Below are 27,526 nucleotides of genomic sequence, written 5' to 3' on the forward strand. Positions count from 1 at the left end.
TCATGTGACACCAACCCTGGCAGCTTTTAAAAACATTAGGTGATTTGATTTTCCTGCTCCATAAATTCTAACTTTATAACCATGGTGATGTTTGGGGGGGGGCAGAAAAAGAGAGGAAAAAAAGCCAAACAGAGACAGAGAGAAAGAAGACAGAAAGAGAGACAGAGAGAAAAATAGGAGACAGTGAGTCAGTGAGTGAAAATACCCTCTCAAAGGTTGGTTAGTTGCAACAAGTGAAAGCAACAAAACTGCCATTGCTTCTGTAGGGCAAAAGAGACCAGTATGCAACCTTTACATCAATTTTTGTTTGCCAATACATACTCGTGTAATGATTTTTGTGTTTGTGTATCGATCAAGACATGTCTCAAGAGGGCAAATCGATTCATCAATCATAGTGACAAATTTTTACAACCCCAATTAAACAACACACACACGCACACACAGACACACACACACACACGCACGCACACACACTCACAGTGAGAAGAAGGGAGGGCGCAGCTCAGGTTCACTGCTAGGGGGTGTCACTGAAACAGCTCTCCTGACATGACGGCCTGGCACACAGTACTATGCGGAGCAACATGGAAGAGTGAAGGTGTGCTCTCCCAAACACAGAACACACACCATGCATGCTTCAGAGTGCTGCTGCCTTTAAAACCAGATACGCATAGATGAGGAGGATTGCTTATCAATGCTGATAATTAGTTCCTGGACCACTGCACCTTGTAAGGAGCGGAGATGGGAATTAAGTACTTCTTTATGTACAAACGTATTGATTAAAAGGCAGCTCGAGCACACAATTACCAGTGAAATTAAGTGGGATCGATAGAAGCCCCGAAAGTGCAGCTGGATTACTGAATAATGTGACTGCTTTTAAGCTGGTTTGGGTGCTGAGCCGGAATAGAAGTGCAATCACGGCCTTAAAGAAGAAAGCACAGAGGCATGAAAATGGAGTCCTTCAACTTTTGCACTGAATATAGTTCAAAATCCAAACAACAGGATCAAAGCGAAGAGGGGACCAGCTCTTTGAAGATCAATGTAATGTAAGAGTGTCACCCAGTTGCAAACACACCTCTCGCTTCTGATCACTCTCCTGTCATCACAGTTAAAGTGGGTCCCTTATAATGAGAGGCACAGACACTTCAAAACTCTGTAGCCTCAACTGGCCCACCTATTCTTTATCCTGCGAGTTGTGTACATCGCTGGTCAACCATTCGAATTTGCTTGCCTGTGTTACTAGAGGAGCTGTGTGGTAGAACTCAGTTGCCTTCAGTAGGTATGTTCAGGCCAAAATGCTCAGGAAAAAAAGCAAAAAAAAAAAAAGAACATTACTATCTGCAGGGGGCGACGTCCCTATGACATTTTCACTGTGCGCAATTGAGCATTTTTACACCTGTCTCTCATGATCAACTCTTGCACAGATATTCACTTCACACCACATAAATCAGATAAATTCATCTTCCAGCCTGTAATCCTCCTAAAAGCACACTATGGAAACAGACAAGCATTTCATATAGCTTCTGTACAGTGTGGGCAACAGTCCAAATGTAATAATGGGCAAAAAGTAATATATGTTGAAATATATAGTCCTGTCACCTCCTGCAATGTAAGCAATTGTGCTACAAAGCAGGGTACAGGTCTGATATCAGCCTTAGGAAATTTGAGATTTCAGATTTCACTTTCACTTAGCATCTTAGTGGTTCAATCAAGTGCGTTGAGTTCATAATGTAATCACACCTTCAATCAGACAACAAATACCTGAGGTAAAATAAATACTGGCATGCACTGCACCCAATGATAAATACTGCTAGAATAATGGAAAATGGCAAAACAATGGTATTTATATTGTGTCAGTTTCACATATTATACTTGTGTGTTCTAGAACATCAGTTCTAATACATTTCACAGCAATTTAATTTACAGCAATTACTATATGTGTGTCTAAATAACCTCACCCAATCTTCGTCCTTATCTGCTATCTCTCAAGCTCCCCCTCTTTTTCCTTATCACTTTCCTTCCTCCTTTGCTTATCGCCGTCTGTCTGCAGCTGCCACTTATCTCTCTCTCCATCTCTTCGGATGCCCCCCCCCCCACCCCCCTCCATCGCCAACACCACCTCACTCAACAGCCTGCTATCTCTGCACTTCCCAGGGCGGAATCTATTTCCATCCCCTTCATCTTGGAAATCTCTGCCTTCCTCCCCCCGGTGATTGCATTCGCGGCCTGTCCCACCATTCTCGGGTTCTCCGTTTCCAACTCTCTTCTGGTATCACTCTTTTTGCTCTGCCCCCTTCCTCTGACCCAATCCCAACGCTGCCTCTTGCCCTCTCTCCTGCAGCAAAACAACCATCAAGACACACATCTGTGGCTTCTGTGATCTCGTCACATCTCTACTAAAAAGTGAAGAATTTCCCCAGATAAAAAACGCGCTGGTGAACATGCAATGAATTTGCCACTAGCTGAAATTGTCTCCAGGCGTACACGTAAAATAAATGACACGTTTGAAATTGAAACTCCCTTTCAGGAAGGGGCTGGAGACGTGGAGTACACAGTTTTCCTCATGCTGAAGTGCTAATACAAGGGCCCTGTCCTGTGATTTATTCCTTTGAGAGGTAATGGTGTTCTCCTTGTTCATCAGCCTCATGTGGCGAGAGGGAGATGAGGAGGTGGGCGGGCAACATGCGTGCAGTATGGGAAGAGCAGGAGCGTCGCGGCTCAGCCTTACCGTCGTCTCCGGAGCCCGATCCCGCGTCTGCAAGAGAGACAAAGATAAGCATTAACGAGGAATGTGTGTGACAGGGAGCATGCGTGGATGGGTGTGTGTGTGTGTGTGTGTGCGTGAGTGTGTCGGTGTGGGTGTATGTGAGTGTGGGTTAGAGGTCTAGGTGAGGGGGTGAGGCATGGACATACAGGCCAACAAAAGAACAAAAGTTCTTCTTTTAAGAAAACATTCTCCTTTAAAATTTTTTCTTAAAGTAAAAGGACACAGGATTCATTTTTATTAATAAATAAAACATTTAGAAAAAAACCCAAAACAAAGTTTTTCTGTTTAAATGTCTCTTTTTCTTTTGTTTTTCTTGTTGTCAGACAATTCTTCAGAAGACTGGTGATAAGGATCATGAAATTAATATATGTCTGCACTGAAGCTTTGTGCCTGCTCCGGTATGAGAAAGGTAGTTAGATGAGTGAGTGATTGCACGGTGGGCTTGGGGCAGTTCCATTCCTCTGACGAGAATGAAGATGGACACAACCTGAGGCCCGGGGAGCCTGGGAATGCTCAGCAGCATGCCTGAGGGAACAGCTACATGTCACGACCGTAGCCTGTTTCCTGCCCGACTCCTGAAGCCAGCAGCCCGAAGGCAATCGAGACGAAAACAAACAAGGTTCGCGTGCCCCTGTTACATTACTCTCCGCTTCCGCGGGGATCAATTAGCGCCTGACGATCGAGCGTTGCGCTGTTACACGGGCGAGCGGTGCCATTACACCTCTCCTCAGAGGAGGCGGCACAGTAATGAGGCTGCGGGAGCCTTCCTGCCTGCCCTGCGCAGAACCTGTCAGCGAAACGCGGGGATGTTACACCCCACGGACTCCAGCCGCAGAGAAGTGTTCTAAGCAAAACCGTAGGACGGAAAGTCAAAGACCAGAAGTGAAGGCTGGGCCTTAACCCTTTCACTCCTGGAGGGTCAGTAAGCTCTGGTGCCTCTGTTGATAGTGCATTGTTGACGCCTGCTGAAGAAATCATCCTTTTTTTGAAAATGAAAATATAAAAACATAATGAGTTTAAGAAAGCAGAGTAAAATTATAGAATGAAATCAGTGATGACACTTTGAAATGCCAGATTGTATGTTTACAGTACTTTAGCACACAGTGGTGATGGGAAGCTCAATGGCAGGAAAATAACAGATCAAAGAAGCAACATCACTATTATTTATTTGTTTTGCCAACACCCTCCTCCAGGGAAACTTGCACAGCTTCCTCTCTAAACATATAATCCATTTATACAGGTGGATATTTACTGAAGAATTTCCTTGCTCAAGGGTACAACAGCAGTACACAATTTGGGAAGCAACCCGGCAGCCTTTAGGCTACAAGCTCAGCTGTTTAACTACTATGCCGTGCTGCCTCCCTGTATTCATTGAGGGACACTCATTGAGGGCTACCATACCTGCAGGTTTTTATGTCACATAGTGGCATCAGTATGACTGAGACAAGCTGTAATCTGTGTCCAGCTCTGTGTGTCACAGGCTAAAAGGGAGCCAGAAGCCCAGCAGGACAGCATCCCCGGGGAAGCACATTTCTGCCTGGGAGGTGTGGTGGGGTGTGTGGGGGGAAGGGGGACGGGGTATAGCGGTGATGACTGTCAATCTCTACAATTCAGCCGTCCCCCCTGACTGTGTCTTACTGTCCCTACAGCTCCATCCTTGTACCTCCGTCCATCTCCCCCGAGGCCGGGCACAGCAGGGGGGGCGGTCAGAAGTTCAGAGCCGCTGCAGACGGCGCCCCGCTCAGACGTGGCAGAGATTGGGGTCGAGAGGGGGGCCAGAGACACAGTTGGGGAGTTATTAACCTCCCTGCGCCCTGCACACCTGGGGCCGTGTGAGAGAGAGAGGAGCTCAGGGAAGATGGATCACCCGGAGAGAGAGGAACTGGCCCCAGCCCAAAGTATTAAAACCACATTTAGAGAGGCCTGCATCTCCATGCCTATAAAAAGCAATATGTTTTTGAGTGCTGTGTTCCACAGGGGCCTCCGTTTACACACCTGGATTTTAACCAGAGCAATCAGGCAAAGTGCACTGCTCTGGGCCTGTGCAATAGAGAGCAATAAAGAGCCCTAGACTGCCGCAGTACCTACAGGGTGACTCAGCCCATGTCCTGGAGGGCCCGGGATTTTGGTGGAAATTCGTTCCAGCCAGGCACCTAGGCCCGTCATTCAACTAATTTTGGACCTCATTCAGTCTTAAAGGAGTAAAGCCAACCTTTGTGTTGGCTTGTTGCAGTACTGGATCTGCCTTTTTTCACTTTACCAGCACTCAGCCAGCTCTTTGGAGCGGCCTTTCATCATACCTCAGAGATGATATATTGTTGCCCCCACAGTTGTGCAGTCTGAACAGACCTGGTGAATTACAGACCTGGTCTGTCACATGGGCATAGGTGCATAACATTACAGATCACGTGTACATTATGGCTTTGCATATTGCAGAGCACAAAACACACTTTTGTTTTTCTTTTGCTACCTATACTTCCTTCTGCGTGGTTAAAACATGCATAGCAATCATTGCAGCTGTTCTCTGCAGGTTCAAACAGCATTCCATTCTCATTCATTATATACAGCAAGCCATCTCTGTGTTTCCTGCAGAAGAATATTAACTGTTTCTGTATTCATGACAGAAATAATAATCTCTACCAAAAGTTATTTCAACATTATTTCAACAAAAATGATGTATACAAATGATATATTCACCCATATACATGACATATGTCAGTTCAGAGAGGCTCACCCTATTGTCTATGTTCAAACACAAGAGAAGAGACAATATTCAACATAAATGCTACCCACTGTTTCTACTGTTATTTCAGGTCACTGTGGTTTCTCCTTTTACCCTCTGAAGATGATGTAGTCTTCCTAATGGTGTGCGTGATAGCTTAGTATTTGCTGCTGAAAACGATCAGGGAAACACACACACAAACACAAACACACACAATGGCTATGAATCCATTGTGTTTCAACGCTGTGCCAAAGCTGAGTTTAGGTTTTGCTTTGTGCAGTTAATTAAATTCATTAGATACTTACTGTAGCTAAAAGAGCCTTTTGATATTAAATGTGTTGATTGATTGTCTTGACTGAACCAATTAACCTTCCCAATCATGTTTTGAGAGGGTTAATGGTTTTAAAGAGAGCTGGATTGTGGCCCTACAGGATTGGAGCAGAGAATCCTTGGTCTAGATGTGGGTGAATTATTTCAGCAGTCAGTTGCCTCCACTTTAAACAATAAACTCCTTTTACCCTGAGCATGCCTTGGCATTTCAATGGGAAGTCAATGCAAGGAAAATTGAAAATTATTCTTCACTTAACACCGGCTATAATTCTAATTACAACATTTTTCTTTTAATTCGATGCGCTGCTGCCTGTGGGGTTTTGGGAATGGCCAAATAATGTAAGGTAGAAAAATTAGCCCCGTAATTTAGTTTTAGCTAACTTGTGCCATTAAACTGTTCCTGTAGTTTGTACAAGCAGTAATGACTATAGGATATATATTCCTTTATATAGATATGGGAGGAAAGTACCTTTTAAGGATATTTAGGACATGGAAGTATAAAATCAATGGCTTGATTTTGGGTCAGAGGATTTTAAGAGTGCAGAGTTTAGAGTGCTGATATGAATGTTTACAATGGGATCAGAAAGAGATAAACCAGAGTCCCTTCAGACTGTGTGCCTGTGCCTCTATGCTGACTATCTGTCTTCATACCCTTGTCATTGTCCTGTATGTCACTCTGTAACTCCCATGAGGTTTGTGAGAGACAGTGAGTACAGGTGAATTCACTGGAAAGTTCTGCAAATTGCTGAGCCCCCTAGCGCCACCCCCTCTCCCCCTCCAACCTGTGCACAGCAACGCATTTCAGTCATTGGCCAATTTTTGACTGCATGTATCTGCACACATCCTCCCGATGTGGATGCTTTTATCCAAAGCGACTTGCATAGGTTAAAGTTTTATTCATTTATACAGGTTTGTATTTACTTCGTATTGCCCAAGGGTACAGCAGCAGTGCCCTAGCTGAGAATCGAACCAGCAACCTTTTGGCTACAAGCCCTGCTCCTTCCCACTTTGCAGTACTGCTGCCCTATATTAAACCTGCCTGCAGGACAACATTGTGCCTTGGGTTCCTTTTGTTTTCCATCACACCCATTCATTTTCTGACCCATTTATTCAGCGGGGCTCTGGTGCCAGAGGTTCAGATCAAGTACCTCTCTCAAATGTATCACAGCACAGCCCCACTCATTGCTGCTCAACAGTGCTATGCCCTGACTTCTCCTCCACACTGTAACCTTTATTCGGTATATTAGAACAGTGCAGTGCAACAGCAAACTATACACTTTATCAAGAGGTAATTACTCATCTACATTAGTGTTAATCTACATTAGAGTTAACCAGCCCACCACACTGAACCTGGAATGAACCTTTAACTAGAGTTAGAGAAATAATCCTGCTATTAGTGGTAGAAAAAAATACCACTCTAATAGAGCCTTTTCTTTCATTTTTTTAGTTGTTGTGAAAGGAGGATTTTTATCAAATCACACATAAGGTCATAAGGTTAGCAAAATGCTATGCGCTATGTAGTACACCAAGGGGTAATGTCATTCAAGAGAGACAGAGAGGTGTAAGATAGTGGTAATCCTACCAGGGGCAGGATAATGGCCTGCAATTCCATGAAGGCGATCCTTTCAAAAATATCAATGAATTAAATACACTGGCCAAAATGCACTCTGCCATTAACACTGGCCATTACACAGACCTGCAAGTAATGAAACCAATTAAGGTGTCTTTAAAAGGGTTCAGCACATTATGGACTGACAGGAGGTCTTTTGGTTCAGCGGATTTGGTCTCCTGAGAGACGATTTGTTGTATGGCTCAAGGTTTGCTCCTTTGAAGGAGAGAGTTTGTTTAATGCTTGGCTGAAAGTGTTTTTCTTTTTTTTCTCTCTCTTTTTCAGTCTGAATATAAAAAGGGATTATGTGGTGCAAGGACCTCAGAGAGACGCAATGCGTTTGTTCTTGTTTGAAAAGGGACTGTTTGAACAGGTTTCCCAGAAAAAAAAAAAACAAAAAAAACAACAGTGAATATTCAAAATGTGCAACCAAAGAGGTCAGTAAACTTCATATCATGGCATCCATTCTTACAACATGTTCAGCCGTAAGGTGGCTCTGCTTTCATGGGTAAATACTGGCTTGGTTGGTTTGACTGGCGATGTCACAGGAGACCACTCTATTGCTTTTTGTTTACAAAAGTGCAGAGTGGCTTCCAGTGGAGTAAGGGGGACCGTTTGAAATCTTTCGGCTCCCTCTCTGTGACACAAATCTGAGATGCACTGTCACCGCTGTCAGACATGTTTACACCGGTAAACAGACACGGACATACTGCTAGAGGGGTTAGCCAACAGGAGAGGAGATGGGCAGGAATGATCCAGTCCTTATGGGGCAAAACAATGTCAAATGAAAGTAGGTGGAAAGGAGTGAAATTGAGACTTTTCTAACCCTGGTGTCAGCATAGTTCAAAACACAGACGATGTGAAACTATACAAGATAAGAGGTAACGACAAAGGACAGTTTTTAAAGTGGCTGGGCTTTGCACTGCGCAGCAATGTGGTGTAGTGGTACACTAGGTTACTAGTTCAATTTCTGCTATTAACTCAAATTTTCTTAGTAAATATCCAGCTATATAAATGGATAACATGTGAAAACTCTAAGCTATGAAAGCTGGTCTTTATAAGGGCATCTGCTAAGCAATGGAGATGTTTATCAATAAATATATCCACTGAAAAAAAAAAGAGACACTCAAAACATTTTGCAACATTTGATCAGGGAGAATTGAATTTGAATGTAAAATGCCAGCATTTCAATCTCAATGTCAGAGCTGGTCTGTACTGCTAGGAATAACCTCAACTGTGAGTACGGGTCAGAACTAGTCTGTTTCCTGTTTGGAGTAATTCACACTTGTAAATACTGGTGAGCCACTGTACACAATGCACAGTGTGGGAACAGGTTAATGTGTAGCTTTCCTGAGATGTTTTCATCAGAAGGGCAAATAAATCCATTGTTGCCCACTGTTTGACAGCAAGCAACAGGTTTTCGTGGGAGTATCATCATATATTCAGATTATTCAGACGCATAAATTAAACTCAACCCAAATGAAGACCTTTATGGTTGCATGTGACTTTTTAATAAAGAAAGGGTGAAATTCATGTGTGAATACCTATTCATTCCTATTTCTTAACCATATTATATGCGTTTCCACTCTACTGTCACACACACTCTGTGGATCATTTATGCAGCCAATGTAGGCATTTAACAGAAAATTCAGTAGATAAAAGAGTAGTAGATAAAGATAAAGCATAAATGGGATTTCTTCAACATATTAGTGATGGCAAGAAGTGAATAAAGCATTCAGCCAATAACCCTGGGACTGGCATTATGAAAGTGTTAATGAAAGGCCAAAATGACATCACTTGTGACTGAACATAAAACTGGGTTTGATGATATCATTAAGGGCACATGGCTCAACGAAGACTTGGCCAGGCATACTCAGGGTGTCACATTTCAAAATTGTTCCATATCCCTTTTTCACAAACACTGGCAATGACAGCAGTTATTACAATGAGTACAAATTCAGGTATGCAGTAAAAAAATTTCATACACTATCCCCTCCGTGCAACAAGTAACCTCAGTGCCTGTGTACACATCCTCCTTCTATCCAAAACTCATTATCTGTATACAGTCACTGTGGGCCAGTAATCCATCACAGTGATGAATATGCACATTGTGTAAGACTGCAAACAGGACTGGGGCATATGATTGGCTAGCGTTTGTAAATTTCAGCTCTGTGAAACCTACGGCAAGTGTCTACATGGCGTCTTCCCTAACGTAGAGCCTTTGGTCGTGCACCGAAGAAGAATCATCATCATTCTGATGACTGAGGCTGATAGTGCTCATTACTCTTACTCCCACAGCAGCAGCTGTGTGAGGAATGGACAGAGCCTTTTACCGTTAAGGTGGAACATACACAGGCTTGCTGGTGTCTTCTCACACATCTGCCTCTCAGAGGCGACTGGCCCGACCACCTCAATGCGTTAACAGAGGCGACACTGGTTGACTGTGGTGGCACGGGGATAAGTGAAGTCATCAAAATGGTCATAAAACATGGGATTGGGCCATTGCTAGAGAGGACAGTGAGAGTGATCCTCCGAGTGACCCAAAGTTTATAACCCTACCCTGCTAGGTCCCAGACAGTGGAACTGAGAACATCACGACAATATCTTGAGATTTCTCCTGAAGTCACCAATGCACATGTAAACATGGATTTTTATTTTGTCTGCTTATGATTATTTGCTATAGAATCGGACAGTCTCAGACTGTAATTCTAGCAGCAATACATTTTCAACACAGCCGATTATGGTGGCTAGACTGTCTGAAACAATGATTGCAGGTATAGATGTGGAGTTAACAGCTGAAACACTATGGTGTGGGTTTCTTAGCTTTTCAGCATTGGTTGAGAACCACTCTTCCTCTCTCCACTCTACCCTCCTCTGTCTCAAAGCATCTAGTGGTTTTCTTTATTATACAGCCACTTGCTGCAGATATGTTTGCAACACTTGAAAATGCAATACATATTATATTATATGTCATTTAATTTATGTCATTTAATATCATTGGATATACCTGAACATTTAACATAATATCATCAGAAAGAATAAAAATGATATTTTGAATTGGTGTGACACATTTAACATCATCTCCATAGCACTGGCTCTACCATTTTTCCACACAGGGGATAGGGCTGGGTCCAATACTAGCATCCACTCCTGTACTGCATGTTAAAAATCAAAATATTAACATTACAGTTTTTCTTGATTGTTTTGATGCATTGTTAGAAACAATAGTGCAGACTTTGAAAGTAAGTGAAAATCACATAATGATATGAAAAGAAAACACTATCATAAAAAACTCTCCACTAAACATCACAAAAATAAAACTAAACCAATGTTTCACAACAGTACATTAAATTATAACTTCAGACCTGAAATTATTTAGTCATGAGACAAAAAAAAACTGAATGTAAAATGAATAGACATTTAAGGCTGTCTAAAGTGCATAGATATTTACTAGATACAGATATTTACTATTTACAAAGTTTGTGAACACTGTACTCCAGACTGCATTCGTGTCAAATGTTTTGCAAAATGTGTTTTTGTGTAATGAGTGTGTGAAGTGAGATTGTGATAAACAGATTACTGCAGTTGCAGTGGCAGTTCCATACCACAGCTGCTAACAATGCATGCAACTGATAAAAACTATTTTTTTCAGTTGACGCATAATTTGTACCCAATGATTGCACAGGGAATGCAATGAAAAATGAATATCCAAGAAAGAAGCTTCTACAAAAGCATATCGTATTCTTTTAACTTTACATGCAAAAAGATATATGTCATATTGTTTGAAGTGACAGGGTAATAGGCACTACAAATAAGCCCCTTCAAAATGCTGTATGTATATTAGTCTTCGTAATACGCAAATCAGACCAAATGGAGAGGAGCGAAAAACTTAGTCTGGTGAAGCAGAATAGACACTCTCGATTAATTATGTGCTCTTTGTAGCTGGAACTGCCAAGACTAACACAGCCAAAGTGCATGCATTATCTATGAATGTTCAATTTTTTTGGATAGAAATGGGTGGGTTTTACTGAATTAATTGGCAAGCTAGATATCTGTAGCTGTCTTAACTAAGTAACTATATTGATGCCATCTTCTTTGTCCCCATACCTGAATCTGTGAGTCACATTTTGATATGATCTCTTTCTCATATCTAACATTGGTCTAACATTTTCAGCCAGTAGCTGTGCACTGCCCATCACAATGGAGTTGTTAAATTGACCTAAAACAAGGGAGAGGAGGGGCTGTCTTCATTGCCATTAACACCACATGCCCAGAAACCTTGCACTGGAAAGGATCATGCTGTTAACCTATGGCGGTCAGCTCTCTGTACTTCATGCAAGGCATATGATTGCTTTTTATTCTGTCAGTCAAACAATGCTTGGCCGCTAGTAAAGTGTTCTGGTCAAAATTCCAAATCCGGCTCCCGCAATCTTGCCATTACCTCCCCAGTCTAATTGGTTAAAATACATTTTTCCCTTTCATTGTAAAGTGCTTTGAGGTCCTTGCAAGGCCCTGTATGAAGGAAACTAATTTTATTATTCATTAATGACTGTGTATATACTTACTGATGTGGCGGACCAAACTGACAAAGGGATGGAATTTCCTATTTTGTGTATCTGCAATTCTACTCTCCTTGTGTTCTGTGTCCAGCAGGACATAGACGGGGGGGGGAGAAACGACAGCTTGGGACGTACCAACAGGGCAGGACCCCTCAGAAACCACCAGCACCTCCGTCTGCTGCTTGCAGGCGTCCCGGCGCAGGAAGCACTCGTTCTGGTAGTTCTCGTTGTTGGAGCCGCACACAGGGACATAGTCGCTGTTGCACTGCAGGGGAACAGAGGAAAAGGAAGCTGAGGTCAGGAGGCAGCAGTTTAGTCAGAGATTCACAGCGGGTCAGGAACAGGGAGCCACGAGCCTCTGTCGCCACGGCGAATTACGGTTCAGAGCTGCGGCCATTAATCATGCAAAAAAGGACGGATCACTGCCAAGTGACACAGAGGCCGGGCTGACAGAAGAGGCGCCGTCACTGAAGTCGAATTTACCGTGTCACGCCTTGCTGCGATTACAGAGGGCATGGTTTCAGGCACGGCATGGACAATTAGCGCAATCAAAGCTGTAATTACAATGGGTTTGTTTACAGACAGGCACACATGTTCAGCAGTGTTGAGTTATCGGCGAGGCGGAGTAATCAGAGATTCAGACCCATGCAGGGCATAACTGCTGTACTTTTGAACACAGTCATGACTTATTTGCCCCAATTCATATCCAGCTTTAAGAGTGCTGTTCAAGTCACCCAGCATAAGGGCTTCTGCAAAGAAAATGTAAAGGTCACTCCTACAAGAGCTCTGTGACTCAGGTCATTAAACAAGCATGTTGCAGTGTAGTTTCTAATGCTCTTTAACTCACCACAAAGCCAGCCATCTACCCAATAAATGCCGAGCATGCAGATGGTGACATGAGAATCATATCAAATCAGAGATACATGTGAGTCCTGCCTATGCGTTCCTGATACACAATGCCACAAATTATTAAGATACAGTTAATGTATTATGTATAGTCGCACTGATAACAAAATCCAAAGTTAACTTGTGCAACCTGACTAGAAACGGGAAGCCAGGTATACTACCATACATCAGCCACTAGATCACAGAATCAAAAACACAGTGCGAAGCTACATGCAAAATAAACAGCAAGCACTAGAAGTAGCAGGTGTTAGGGGACAGGGATTGAGGTGGAACCGAGATGAAGTCTTAAGAGGTGGGTCTTCAGTCTGCATCGGATCAGTTACTAGCATGTCAGCATGTTATATCAGTCCTCAATAGTACCACAGAGCGTGTTATGTGTACTTGTCTATTTTTTTTTTTTTAAGAATTTTCTTCTATGACACTTGTCCAGGCCAGAGCAGGTTGAGCAGTTTGAACAGGTACCACATCTCTTATTTTCTGTTTGAATAGATGGAAATTTATCCCACCAAATGAGGTTAAGTATCTTACTGGAGTATCTAACACTCTGGATACAAGCCCAGATCCTTAAACACTATACTGCTCTCTCACCTTGTTTCTGCTTTTGCTGTTCCTCTATATTTCATTCTCTTCCATCTCCCACCCCCTCCCATCCCCTTCCAACCCCTCTATTTTCACTGGTTCGGTGAGAGCACTTGAACTGCATGGAGCATCGTGTGCAAATGCATGCTAATAACCTCCCCGCAGTTACCCATGACAACCGCAACTACATATACATGGCATGCTTCTGTATTAACAAGAGTAATGCTTATATAAATCTGATTATATATGTTGTTCATGTTGACTTTGATCATGCTTCACAAGTAGACATTGACAAATATGCAGTCATCCCACTGAAAGAAGGGTAATTAAGCCTAAGGGTGCTCATACCTCTGGTATAAAACCAGTTCACAAGCCACAGATACAAAGAGAACACAAAAAACATATGGAAATATAAGCATATACACACATGAATACATACATACACAAAATCACACACACATACACACAAAAACACATTATTGCACACACATGCCAAAAAATGCAAATAAAAGGATCTACCAGACATAGCTATGAATATTTACACAGGCACATGCGTGCACACACACACACACACACAAACATGCATGCAGGAGTGTGCAAACACACGGACACACACAGAAACAAAGCACAAACATACCCATCAAAAGCGTTTTTGATTAATATTATAACATGAATGAATTAAATAATGCATGTGCTATGTACAGTGCACCGGTTGCCAGTATGTCTACCTCTGTGCATCCTAACCCAAATCTGTTCAGTGGGAAACTAGGTGGCCCACTCTGCGAGAGGGCATCAGTGAAATAGGGCAGGCCCATATTTCACTGTCCCAGGACTGGCACAGAAGCTGAGATATTTTTGGAGGATATTAGAGGAGATGCCATCAATCGCCCTGGCACACATAATCGCATGACGCTGTGGTGAGTGATGAGTGTCTCTCCCTCTGCGTTAGGGAAGTTGGGGACACAGTGGGAATTCGGTGTCTTCTCTGGGCCGCTCTAGTTGTCCAGCACTGATCCGTGCAATTAAGTGGCTGCCATTTCATCGGCTCTCTTTTGAGCACACTCGAGTAGAACAATGAGAAGGCACAGCAGGTTGCAGACATAAACACACCGTTGATTTTGGACCTGAGGACCATTGGCTCCATGTTTCATCAGCTGTGAGAGGCAGCGCAAGGCAGCAACTGAGGTAGCCAGCTGGCTGCCGATCCCACACATATCAGGAACAAAGTGAGGGAAAGAGAGAGAAAGAGAGACAGGGAATGGGAAAACAGTGAGAGAGAGGGACAGAGGGAGAGAGAGAGAGAGAGAGAATACAAACAACGCTGTGTGATTCTTCCTCTTGTTGGACTCTCTTTACTAACCTCTTTCCTCATCTTCCATTTTTTTTTTCAAAGCTGAGGAAGATCTGAGAAATATGATGTAACTCATAGAAAGACCTCTTCCTCTTCCTCAGGGCTTTTTGTCTTCTTGAACTGCCCCTGCGCTCTAGTGAATCACCTGTCTCTTTCTGCATTTGAAATGACACTCCAGAGGAATTTAAACTAAAATGAGGGGAGTGCTACCTTTCTTCATCTCTCTTCTATTTAGGCTGTTTGGGCTGTTGGTCACATGCACCAAAGCACATAGCGGAGTGGCCCTTTATGTGGTGTTCTTTATTTGCCTCTCAAGGGAGCGCAAGTCCTCAGAAGATGGTGCAGAAGCAGCAAAGTGAAAAGCTCCGAAGCACTGAATGACAAGACCGTGCTATGCAGCCATGCCACCCACACCCCTCTTGCTCTTCCCCCTACCCACTCAAACCCACTAACACCCCCCCTCCAACTCCCTCACCCATGTGTGCTTGAAGCGCTGTGAAATTCTGAGGGCTGGTTTTAATTGCTCGGCAAACAAGCTGACGCGTTCGTTTCATTTAATCCAAAGTATGATTGATGGCTCGCGCAAGGCAGCAGGCATTCCTAGGAGCCCTGTTTCAGCGCTGGGAGCCGCTGGGAAACACACAAAAGGCTGTCACACACACAGGGTTGCAATTTCAGCACCTTTTCAATGACAGAGGCTTTCATGGTGAACAAAAGCGAACCGGAAAATGCATCCGGGCCAGGCCGTCACATGCAGCACACCTGTTTGGAGCGCGGTCTTTCGCTGCCGCGTTGGTTAAGGCCAAAGGCTAGCTCATGCACTTTAAGACACAACGGATTGGTTTGTCTTAAGAGTGGCAGTGTCCTGTTGTTGAGCAGTGGGTTGGTTTTTGCCTGAGAGGTTTTTGTGTGTGCGTGCTAGTTCATGTCTCGAGCCTTGTGGGCTGCAGGTCCAGCCGCAGTTCTACAAGCAGCCTGCAGGGGCTGCTCTGGCTTTTGACTGATGGAATCTCCATGCGAAATATGTCAGCAAAGGAGTAAAGAGACAGGGGGAAATGCCCCATCTCCAATGAGCATGTGTCCTGGATGTTAAGCACTCCTGGTTGTTCATCTTTCCAGGCACCTGCACTGGGGCCCACTGTGGGTTTCAGGGACTGCTCCCTCCTCTCTCATTTTGTTTCTCCTACACACTTGACTTTGTACAATTCCTGTTAGAGAGAAAGACTCACGTCCACTCACCTGTGACTCACTCTGTCTGCAACTTTCCTGTGGAATGAATTAATTTACTGATGTTGTGGACAGTCAGTTCGTGACATTGTTGAACAGTTGAATTGGATATCTTATTCTGCAAATTAAATGAGAGTGTGGTAAGTCATTATTCTAAAAGTTTTTTTTTTCCCTACAGGTGCAGAGGATTTGCACCAATGAAACCCCAGAAAAGGGGCTGCACAGTGCACACAAATGGCCTTAGCCTGAGCCTCCCTGCATATGACAGTGAAGAAAGGTCATATAAGGGCAGGAGGGTGGCACAGTGATTAAGGTATCAAAGTTTATCACTGCTGGCTGTTGCTTCGATAGCCAGGTGGGCCACTCATTAAATACACGGCTGAATAAATTGGACAGCACGGAAAAACCGTAAGCTATATGAGCCTCTCTGGATAAGAGTGTCTGCTAAACTAAACCAAATGTAAATGTAAATAAGGATCAGCGGTTTTGTTCGTGCTCGGAGTTTGGATTCCAAAGTTCAGAGGGTGCAACGGCGACCGAGGCTCTTTCATCTTTTCACGTCGAGGATAAGATCCTCCCCGCCTACGCCTGCAGTCACGTGACCGCAGGCTCCCGCGCCTCTCTGAGAGCAGTCGCAGGGGCCTTATCGCCAGCGGAAAATGAAAAGCGACTCTCCACTCGCTCGTCGCCGCCGATAAGACGCAGTGCTTTCGGGCTGTCAGCCTGTGCCGGCGGTTCGGCTTTCAAAACAAGAGAGAACACGAAGAGGAAAAAAGAGAGAAGCGAAAGATCTTTTCTGATATCCCCACTCTGTGATGACACCGGGAGGGGAGCCGTTCACCCCCTCTGGTCTGTGATCTGCCATTTCTGTGCGAGATCTCCACCTCATTGTAAGCCCTGGGGGTCTACATACACATAATCACATGTACACATGTATACTCAAACCAGTCAAAAGTTTGGACACACCTGGTTAAGATAATGGGAAACCTGCATTCAAAGACATCTTGATCTAAGACTTGTGCTTAAATGCTTGAAATTTGTTTCCTAGATAAATAGTGAAGTTGAAGCCTATGTATGAATTTCTTTCCAAAAGTTTTTTTGTCTTCAAAGGCTACTTTGAAGAATCTAAAAAAAAAAGTTTCCTGTTTAACACTTTTTTGGTAATTCCATTGGTGTTATTTCATATTCCATTTGTGTTATTTCATGTCTACTATTAATTTAAAATGTGAAAAATAGTAAAAAATAAAGAATAAAAGTTGAGTTCTGTACATCCAAATACATGCACACACTCAAATATATACACATATACACTCACATGCATACGTACACTCACATCCATGCAGACACATATATACATACACACATGCATCTGTATACTCACAGACATACATACACACACATTCAAGCACACGAACACACATACAGATATACACAAACATTTGAGTAGATTCTCACCTGCATACATACGCATACATACATACATACACACATGCACACCAGCCATAAATATGCGTATTTACACCAGCACTAGATTTAGCAAAACAATTCAATGAAATTAAAGGCATACACTGGCCCAAAGCACGGGTGCACACTGAGTTGAAATTATAGTAATGAACAGTATTATTAATTTCTCAGTGTGCAGAGAAAGCTCCTCATGAGGAAGATGGCATAGCAAGACACAGCTTGGTGATTCTTCATTAGCAGGCAGATCAAAAGTTTAATTCAGTGGTTCATCTCTTTGGAGCCAACTGTCTAAATTTTCACTGAGTTTTCCTAGCAAGGACTCATCAGTCACGACGCCCACAATCAGCTCCTTTCTGTATGAATCGAATGCAAAGTTAGTGCCTGAAGTTTGGGGTTCTAATTAAAACTGATGGGTGCACTAAGTGCATTAGTACTCTGACACATATAGACATTTCCAGGGAGATCACGTGGCCCCGTGGACGGTGATTCCTTTTTCGGCAGCCGCAGGGAGGCCGCGTGTGACGTCTGGTTCCGTTTTCTGACAGGCCCCAGAGTGCGGGAGAGACAAGCGGAAAATCGGGAGTTTTGTCAGCTCGTTAACTCCATGCTTTGGGGAGGCGCTGACCTTACGCAGAAGCGCGAGCAGAGAGACAGGCTGACGGCGTCCGTCTGCCGCGGCTCCTGATGAACTCTGCTCCGATTCGTCATTTATGAACCATTCGCTGTCAGAACACCACGACCCAGAACCAGCGTGGGCCCCCCATTACTTCCAGTTCTGAGTTACAGAGCAATTTTGTGGTTACATCATCATGCCATTCTCATTTTGCTTTTGCAGCGTTCAAGATATCTTAAAACAACAGACACCATATCAGCATATTACTATTTGAATTGTATTACTTGGCCTTGGGAAAGAGAATAATATATGATTCTCTCTTGTCTATTTGAATCATGTTTTGCCACTTGATGTATTTGATTAATTCTGACTTCTTGGTAACTGACTGCTTTCTAATTATATTAACTTTTTGAAATAAAGAAAAATGTGTGCATGAACCTAGTTAAACATTTTAGTTAAACATTTTCTTAGTTAAACATTTTCTTATTTTCTTAATTTCACTAATTTTACCTATTTTTACCTAATCATTAAGGAGATCCATTGTCTTCTGTAATTACATAGAAGTGTGTTACTGCTTTGCATTTTATTCTTGAAAAAGGCTGAACTCTTGAATTACTGATTTGAAAAATAAAGGAAAAAAAGAAGTAAGCACATTAATGATCATTTTTGGGATGCATCCTATTTAACTATTTTCGAATTGCTGAATACATTTGGGGATGATGAATTTTTTTTTTTCTGTCTTTAATTTATTTGAATCTGTATCTTCAACTAAGGCTTTTCTACTACATCATCATAAGATGCATCTATAAAATAAAAAAAAAACCCTAAAATTAATAATAAATACTAAATAATAAAACTGTTTGAACCTAGGTGGGCAGAACAGATGGTGTAGCTAAAGCTAAAGACAGTGTTAAACATTCAAAGGCTACTGCAAGTTAAATCATTAACAAAGTACAGCAAAATACAGCAAGGCACAAGATCAATGCGAATTCTGTAGTTACGATCAAGGCGCCAACACCAACACCATTAAAGCCTTCAAAATAAATCCTAAAGGACCGGCTGCGCTGAGAGTCCACGTCAATAGCGGAAAATGTGGCGGCGCTGGTTTTGCTTGGGGAAGCCCAGATACTCCCTGAACAAGACAGCCTGGCGTGAATAGAGGAAGGGGAGCCGGGATTTGGCTGCTCTGACAGCAGCCGGCAGCCTGTTCCACCACACTGGAGCCAGTGGGGAGAGTGAGCAAGCCTGTGCTGAAGGGTTGTGGAGGGAGAGGGTGACCAGAAGGCCAGCAGTCAAAAATAGGGGTGGAAAGGGGTGCATATTTTATCATACGTGCAGCGTGTAACATGTTTCTGGTTCATTCAAATGCACTTCCTAATCAAATCAGTTTTGTTTGACGTTTCCTTTGTTTTTGGGATTAACTCATATACTGCAAGTCTCCCTCGTAGAGGGCGTTTGCTATGTTATGTAATAATAATAACAATTTTGGTCATAATCCTGGTTAGAGGCCTAAAAGGCGGCTGTCACAACTCTCTTCCAAGGTTGTGCTCTTTTGAAAAACACCCTAGTCATGCGACAAGTGAAAAAGGTGACTCTCTTGAGCAACTAATTCTGGACTTCGAATGGACATAGTGGTGCTCTGTGGCAGCTCTGTGAGGGGATTGAGGCAGAAACCATGACTGTGGGCTCTGTCTGTGGTTACTGTTGGTTTTGGTGGTGTCCACTTGATTTTGGCTAGGTTCACTCTCTCTGTAGGTCTATGGGGCCACATCACTAGAGATGACCCTGCAGTAACAGTGATGGAAACAGCAGCTGACACACAGATAACAATGACCCCACTCCGATAACACTCCCCTGGCCAGCCATGGCTTCTGGGACAGCCATGGCTTCTGTCACACACCATAGCCGGTTTCTGGCCCTGGACACACTCACTGGACCCTCAAGCTCAAGTCCCTCAGTCCTTTAATCACTGAACCTCCCTTTGCCTCTAACACACTCTCTGGCCTCTGAAACACACCTGACACTGCCCCTGATCCCTGATACTGTGTTGAACCTCTCACACTTCATGATCCCTCAGTCTAGATGGCACTGACACATTTTTGCAGCCCATGAATCTAGCTGGCCCTGACACAGTTCACAACCGCTTGGTCCGGATGCACTGCCTAATCCTGATCTCTGTAGCTTCAGGCATCTCGGTACACAAGCACACCCCCTGGACAGGGAAAGCCAGTCCATCACACCCAATCCATCTCTTTTAGCACCGAGTGCCAAGCAGAGAAAACAGAGGGTGTTATAAATAAAGCCCCCCTCCAACCCTTCCACCAGAGCCAGGACGGAGACACCCCAACCAAGAGGCTGGAAGTGGTCCACCACCAGGACGCTATGATAATCACACCCTATTAATATCTCTGAGGCTTTGTTCGAGTCGACATCCGAGGCAGGCGTGCCAGGCACGACAGATTGAGTCACGCTGCAGGCGGAGGCTCTCACGGCATCTCTTCCAGAGGAGGCCAATGACGAGAAAGACAGATCCGTATCGACCCGGTGACTAAATTAAGCAGCGAAGGCCAAGTAGCAGCGATTCATTCCCCGAACAACAAACCCACTTCCTGTTTAGCAGGGCCACGGCGTACCAGAGATAGAGAGAAGAGTGGACACAGACAATAAGCGGATCACATTTGATATAGAACTGTGTCTAATGGGATAGCATGCACACACACACCAACAGTCCCAAAAATGTTTTTTGCCTGCTTCGAATACTGCCCACAAGAAACAGGACACAGACATACTGAGCTAATCCGATTTATTTCTGTAATGTTTGTATTATTTGTGTAGTCTTTGTCCTATTGCAGCGTATGTTGTACTGTATGAATTTAACACCTATGTGCAGCAGTCATGAATTCACTGTATGTGTTTACGGTCACATGTGTTTACAGTTACAGTAGTTATTACATCACAGTGTGGGGGACTCATTCACGTTCGGATGTGGCCTGTTCATTATTTATTTAGATGCACTTTATTTTCCTACTTAATTCTCCAATATAAGTTGTGATTTAAAGTCCAGATAGCAGCTGGAAGTCTGGATAAGAGTGTCTGCTGAAAGAAATGCAATGATCGCTACTCTATCAGCTTAGCTCAGTCGGTCAACATTTTATCTTTTTTGGACCACTTGCAACGTGCGGCAAATGCTCGCCAGACCACATAATGACATGATGTAATTATGCGAACCAATTTTAGAACATCAGAGTGTAGGCCTCGCCACATAAAGAGATACGTCTAGTTCACATATGTTTCTGCTCATTGTGATATGTTTATCAATAGCTGATACGGTCCCTTTTTAAGCACCCTTTCCATGGAGATTTCAAAGCATACTTTAAGAATAACTGGCTTCTTTCATGGAGAGCCCATGTGTGCAAACAAACATCTCTGTCCAACAAATGTGAGTAAAATCCATTTTAAAAAACCCACATTTGTGCATTAATTACTTTTCTTTCCCCTCCCCCATCGAATATTATCTTCAAAATCTACCGAAAATGAGACCTGGTCACATTGCAACAGTAAATGGCAGCGAATAAAGTCTTACCTTAAAATCACAGATGCATGTTACTGTGTCCCCAATTCTCAGACACTCCCCATCAAACTTGCATGTGTTGGTGTCACAGAGGAAGAGGTCTGTGTCCCGGTCATCAAAACCTGCCACCAAAAACATAAGAAAGCCATTAAAGCAATGCAAGAATATAATGACAGATATGACTGAAACTGAAATGCCAGATATGACTGAAAACATATTTTAGGATGAGCTGTCAATACATTATGCAGCTATTATTCACTTTCCAACATACTGATAGACAAAATGTTTTACAGTACAGTGTGTTTTATTACTTTGTCATAAGCATGAAGAAGTGCCTGGCGGTGAGCACCAATCTAGCCAAAAGGGTAGGGGGGCATTGCAAGTAAAAGAAGGGAAATTAAACCTGATGGCAAAGCAATTTGGACCAATTCAGGCTACCTCTCTGCAATACCTCAAATAAACTGTTCCAATAAATTGGCTGAACACTGAAATAAAATTATGAGTTGAAGTATTTATTCTGTTCTGCAGATATTTTAGCCTCCAGGGTTTCTTTTGACCTGAGACCTGAAATAGCTGGACTGTTTCGATGTTTGACAGACCTTGCTCGTCCTCTGTGGCTGCAGATAGCAAACTGGCTGCATGAAGCCAACAAGATACAGAAATGGCAAACGAGGTTAACATTGATGTGATATTGTGATGTGATATTATTCCATAAGCTACCTGAAAGAAGGGATGAACTGAAAGTATTATGTGAAAACTGTCTCAAATGGATCCAGATACATACAATCAATTATTTAAAAAATGTAACTAAAAGAGGAAATTGGATATCTTACCACAAAGCACAAGACATTCCAAGAGCAGCTTAATTAGGCTGCATTTCACACATGTGCATAGCTGAATACACTCTAAGAATTCAGGGATTTTCCTACCCCTCATTCCTACCTGCAACCTCCCAATGACATTCTCCACACAGAAAGTGAGACCAAAGCACAACCTAATAAGGCACGGGAGACAGATCAGGATCATTGACTAAGACTCTAAGGCTTTTGGGTTGAGCAGCTGCCTGGGAACATTGTACGGGACAACTGCAGAACAGGCCCTGGCTGAAGCCCTCCGAGATGATTTGGTGCTGTTGACAGCTAAATTGCAGCAGACATTTCAACGAATGCGCCGTGCTGGTAAGAGTGACACATGGAGACCAGAGCTGATGCTGCTATTTTAAACTCCTCTGAGAGGAAATTTAAGTCATGAGACGTTTGGCTGTAAAGCTGACCACTCCGACTTGCAGAAAGTTTTTCAGTGCTGTGTACCAACAGCGGAAGGAGCCACTATCACGGGCCAGCTCATTCTTGAGACTAAACAGTTCTGTAATGTAGGAAACATGTCTGAGATCACTCAATTATATTACAATATTCATCTGTTTAGCAGACAGCCTTACCTAGGGCATCTTGTGCAGCTTACATTTCATTACATTTTCACAATACACACAATTGCATTTTTGCCACAGCAGCTTAAGCAAATGAGCTTGCCTGAGGGTACAACAACAGCTCCCCACCTGGGATTCCATAGTACAACCTTCTGGTTATAAACAAAGTTCCCTACTACCACACCTCAAAAAAAGAGAATTTTCTCACCTGAAGCCCTAAACGGAGTTCAGGTCACACTGATAAATGACACTGTGGCATCATCATGCAAGCAAAGCGCACAGTATTTATTTAGAGAGCAATTACTCTTACAGTAAATATATCAATATCAATACCAAACAGAATGGCATGTGGCATGTGTCAAGCATGAAATTAGACAATATGTCAGCATCCACTCACTGTGTCACTCGTACCCAATGCCAGGCCCCAGGCCAAGGCAATCAGATGAGACAGAGATAAATATCAAATATAAATATTTGTCAAATATCAAAATGATGGACAACAAGCTGATATCACATAAATACCTTTTTAGCTTGATAATATCATGAAAGTTTGCTACTGCTTGTTGTATGCATCAATCTATGCTCCACTATTGTTTAAACCTAGCACTGAGATTAGCAATGTCTCAATCTGAGGGTATGCCTGGCAGGCTTCCTCATTCAGATGCTTACAATTTGCATTGCAGTCGCAATGCAACTGATGAAGTACCTTAATCAAGGGTACAGCAACAGTGCTCAGCCAAGGATTCCAAAAGGTAAGTCAGGTTCCATGCTGCAGTGGCTAAGAAGTTGGACCTTTAACCCAAAGGCTGCAAATTTAGTTCCCAGGTGGGACATTGATGTCATGTCCATGAACTTGACCTACTTTGCTTTAGTAAATATACTTGTGAATAAATGGACGTGAAAATAAAAGCTAATAATGCAATTAATTTACATAGCAAATATATCTTTATAAAGCAAAATTTCCTGCCTAAGAGTGTGTGCATGAAAAAATATTATCATGCAATACCAACCCACTGTAAAATTCTGGCAGATCAAAAATCACTATCTTTAAGACTAATATTCCAACGGTGTTAAAAAACATTTCATGTGAGATTGGCGAGTACAGGCTTCAGAGAGACTACTGTTTACCCAGCCATTTCACAGCTGTTCCCCAAAAAAGAAAGATTTGCTACAAACCCAGGAAGTCCCCTAAGCACGGTTCCAGCATCAGTGCTAATTTTTGACGTGCGCCGTACGTGGGCGGACTGGAGATTGGTGACAAGTAATGAGGACGGACTCAGCCTGGCAAGAGAGGCCTTCCCCGACACGCTCACGGTCGGGGAGCATGATGGATCCTCTCTTTGGCCATTGAATTACGCTGCTCTGTGATGTGATCGATACCGAGCCTGTCTCCCGCCCCTCAGTCAGCAGCTATCAGCGTCACTCTGGCCCCCAACGGGTCAGCGTAGCAGTGGACTAATGCTTGCACACAATGTGCCTCTACGGTTCTACACTCCGCAGAATGGTGCGATCCAGTCATTTCCAAAAAAGAGCAGAACTGATGATGGTTAGAGATGTTTAACATTTCAAATTATCAAACATCGGTGGTGTGACCAAAAAAAAAAAAAACAATAAAAAACCCACTATGTAACTCAGTCTATTCTATTTCAAGTGAGTTGAACTCACATAAATTTCCTTTCAATGGCACAAAGCTGCAGTAAAACTATAAAGTCAGGGTGGCTGAACCCTCGTCCTGGAGGGTGCTGAGCTCTCCCAGCCTTTGTTCCAGACGGGCACTCATCCTTATTCAGCTAATCCTTTCCCTTTACTGGACTGCTTAAGCTCCACTCTGCAGCTGAACTATGGCCCTTCTGGACCTGAGGTCTGTGGCCTCATGTAGTGCCTTCTTATAAACAACTTCTTGTGTAATCTGCTGTCCAAAGCACAAAAAAACATTAATGGACATCCCAGGAATTTAGGAAGTGAAAAAGCCCTGGAGCAAAGCAGGCATACTCTGATTAGTGATGGACTTACACCCACTGTATTCAAAACCTGTGCCATGCAACTGGCAGCAGAGTTCCACCCACACCCGCCAAAACACACTTAAGCCTCACCCCCCCCACCATCTGCAGCACCCCCCCCCCCATCTTTGCAGCCACGTCACTCTAAGGGTCTCTAGAGCAACACATTAGAAAAACATAAATAACAGCACTAATGAATATTTCATTATTTCCATTAGAGTGAAACATCTGGAGAGAGATATCACATGTCAGTTTTAGTAGATTAAGACTCTCCAGCTTTATGCCATCCCCCGTGTAGAGCTTTAGAGCTTGCCATACTCTATTGTAGCAGGAAGCACTGTGGAGTAAATGGCGACAGAAAACCAGTCAACTGGAGGCTGCATACACAAAACTGATTTGTACAGCTCCCCACTCAATTGCATATTGTTTATTAGCGAGGCTTTGGCAATTCATCAAGAGACTGGAGTGTGGTGATTTTCATTTTTATAATATTAGTGATATCTTTTCTTAATGGAATCTGTGCACTAACTCTGATTTCATTTCATTGATTTCTATGCCATATCTATATTTTACTTTTGGTTATACATATATGATGTATATACTTCATATGTATATACTGTATATGTATACTTGCAACAAATGTATTTTTTTCTTCGGCATGAAAATGGACTGAACATAATGATGGAGCACTAATGACACATTAATTTTCAAACTCTCTTACACAAACCGTGACACTGTCATCTCCATCCACACTGTGCCGCAGCCCATGCCACCTCACCTCCGACCACGCAATGTGGACGGCACGTCTGTGGTGTCCTCTCTCCGCCTGCTGTCGCGCTGGAACAGACCGAACCGTGACTGAAGGCAACATGTGTCTGTGGGCAGATTTTTTGGGTCTGGAATATTTGATTGGGCCAGTTATCACGCAAAAAAGGGCTAACTAACGTCTGAGCTCATATGTATACTTTAGGTTATAGAGTGTGGAAGAAAGTGTAGAAAGATAAATATGTATTTAATTTACCAATTTATATCCTGTATTATGTGTACACAACAGCATAATCTACATTTGATTCTGGCATTCAGAAAATAGTTCACACTTAACTAAATGTACCTACATATTTCTTATTTTTACAGAGAAATGATGTTTGTTTTAAAATAAGGATTTTTTCCAGTGTGTTTTGATACAGATGTTACATCAAAAACTATAGGTTATAGGTGTAGTTAAATGCAGCTGTTGTGCTAATTAGTGAAAAGTTATGTATATTGGGGTGGCTGTGTGTATAATTATTTGTTTACCCTCAATGGAGCTGGGTTTGTTTCCAGTCTGGGTAGAACTCATTTATTTGTACCAGTGACAACCTTTACTCTGTGGCAGCTTGGGAAGTAAAATGATGGAGATACCAAAGATGCCTCATTTGGATATACTACTCATGCAGGAGTAATATAGTATAGGTTCCCCAGGCCATTGTCAATCAGGAGTTAAACTTGATTGAATGGACAGTGATTGGAAACAACAGTCAATCCCACTCAACAGAAAACTCAAAAAGGGCCAGCTTCACCATCTGAGTCAAAAAAGTTCTTAATGACCAACTGCAGCCATTTAAGCTATTTTTGTATTACAGTCTTATTGAGGAGTGATTTACTATTAGAAGCAGGTCTTGAGCTGTAGGGGGCACTATGTTTCAGAATAAGTCTATATTGTCCTGTGTGATGAAATTTTGCCTGAACTGCTGCCTACTGTAATGGACAAGATAATTAGTATGAGTTCTTGAACGTTAATCAGCTGAAACTCTGCTGCCTGCAATCAAGCCAGGCCATTCTGGCCTCTTCTGTGCTCCATTGATATGAAGTCTTTGGACCGCTACGTATTTTCATTTTTGGTGAAGTCCATTCTGAGACACTTCACAGACTTTCAGGGCAGATGGTGCAATCCAATCACAGGGAGTTATTGTTGCCTTTCTTATTCCCTATCAAGAGGAAAGAGAGCCATTTTGGTTCTTTATCAGAGGGAGTGGAAAAAGGGCACTAATTGTCACACAGACTGCCAACTGTTTCACAATGAAGGTTAAGAGAGAACAAATAATCCCCACCTCTGACGAATAATCCCCACCTCTGAGCATGAGAGGTTAATCGCCACTGACCCCCTCAGTGCTACTGCTACAAAGACAGAGGTGTCGCTAATCCCCTACAAGCCAACAGGGAAATTATCTGGAATCACACATTACGTGTGGGAGCGTCAACCTGAACCACAACCTTCTAGGCACCTCAAGACAGTTTACCGCGGTGTTTATATGAACAGCATTAAGACAGATTCTAGAGCTGAATCAATGCTTCCATCATCTCTTGGAATGGCTTCTGCTATTGTGACAGCCTGTTTTGCAAATTATATTTTTCATGATGCAAAT

The 27,526-nt window shown here is 42.9% G+C and overlaps 1 protein-coding gene across 2 annotated transcripts in view; it reads right to left on the minus strand.

The window, feature by feature from the left end:
- LOC118788909 (tomoregulin-2-like) overlaps nt 1-27,526 on the minus strand; it is a 53,985-nt gene that overhangs the window by 19,488 nt on the left and 6,971 nt on the right. For both annotated transcript variants that reach the window (XM_036545110.1, XM_036545109.1), the window contains exons 2-4: nt 21,708-21,817; nt 12,120-12,249; nt 2,726-2,752 (exon numbers count right to left, since the gene is read on the minus strand). In XM_036545110.1, the coding sequence (XP_036401003.1) occupies nt 2,726-2,752; nt 12,120-12,249; nt 21,708-21,817 (267 nt within the window). The remainder of the gene's footprint in view (nt 1-2,725; nt 2,753-12,119; nt 12,250-21,707; nt 21,818-27,526) is intronic.

Source organism: Megalops cyprinoides, chromosome 14 (genome assembly GCF_013368585.1).
Source record: "Megalops cyprinoides isolate fMegCyp1 chromosome 14, fMegCyp1.pri, whole genome shotgun sequence".
Lineage (NCBI taxonomy): Eukaryota > Metazoa > Chordata > Actinopteri > Elopiformes > Megalopidae > Megalops > Megalops cyprinoides.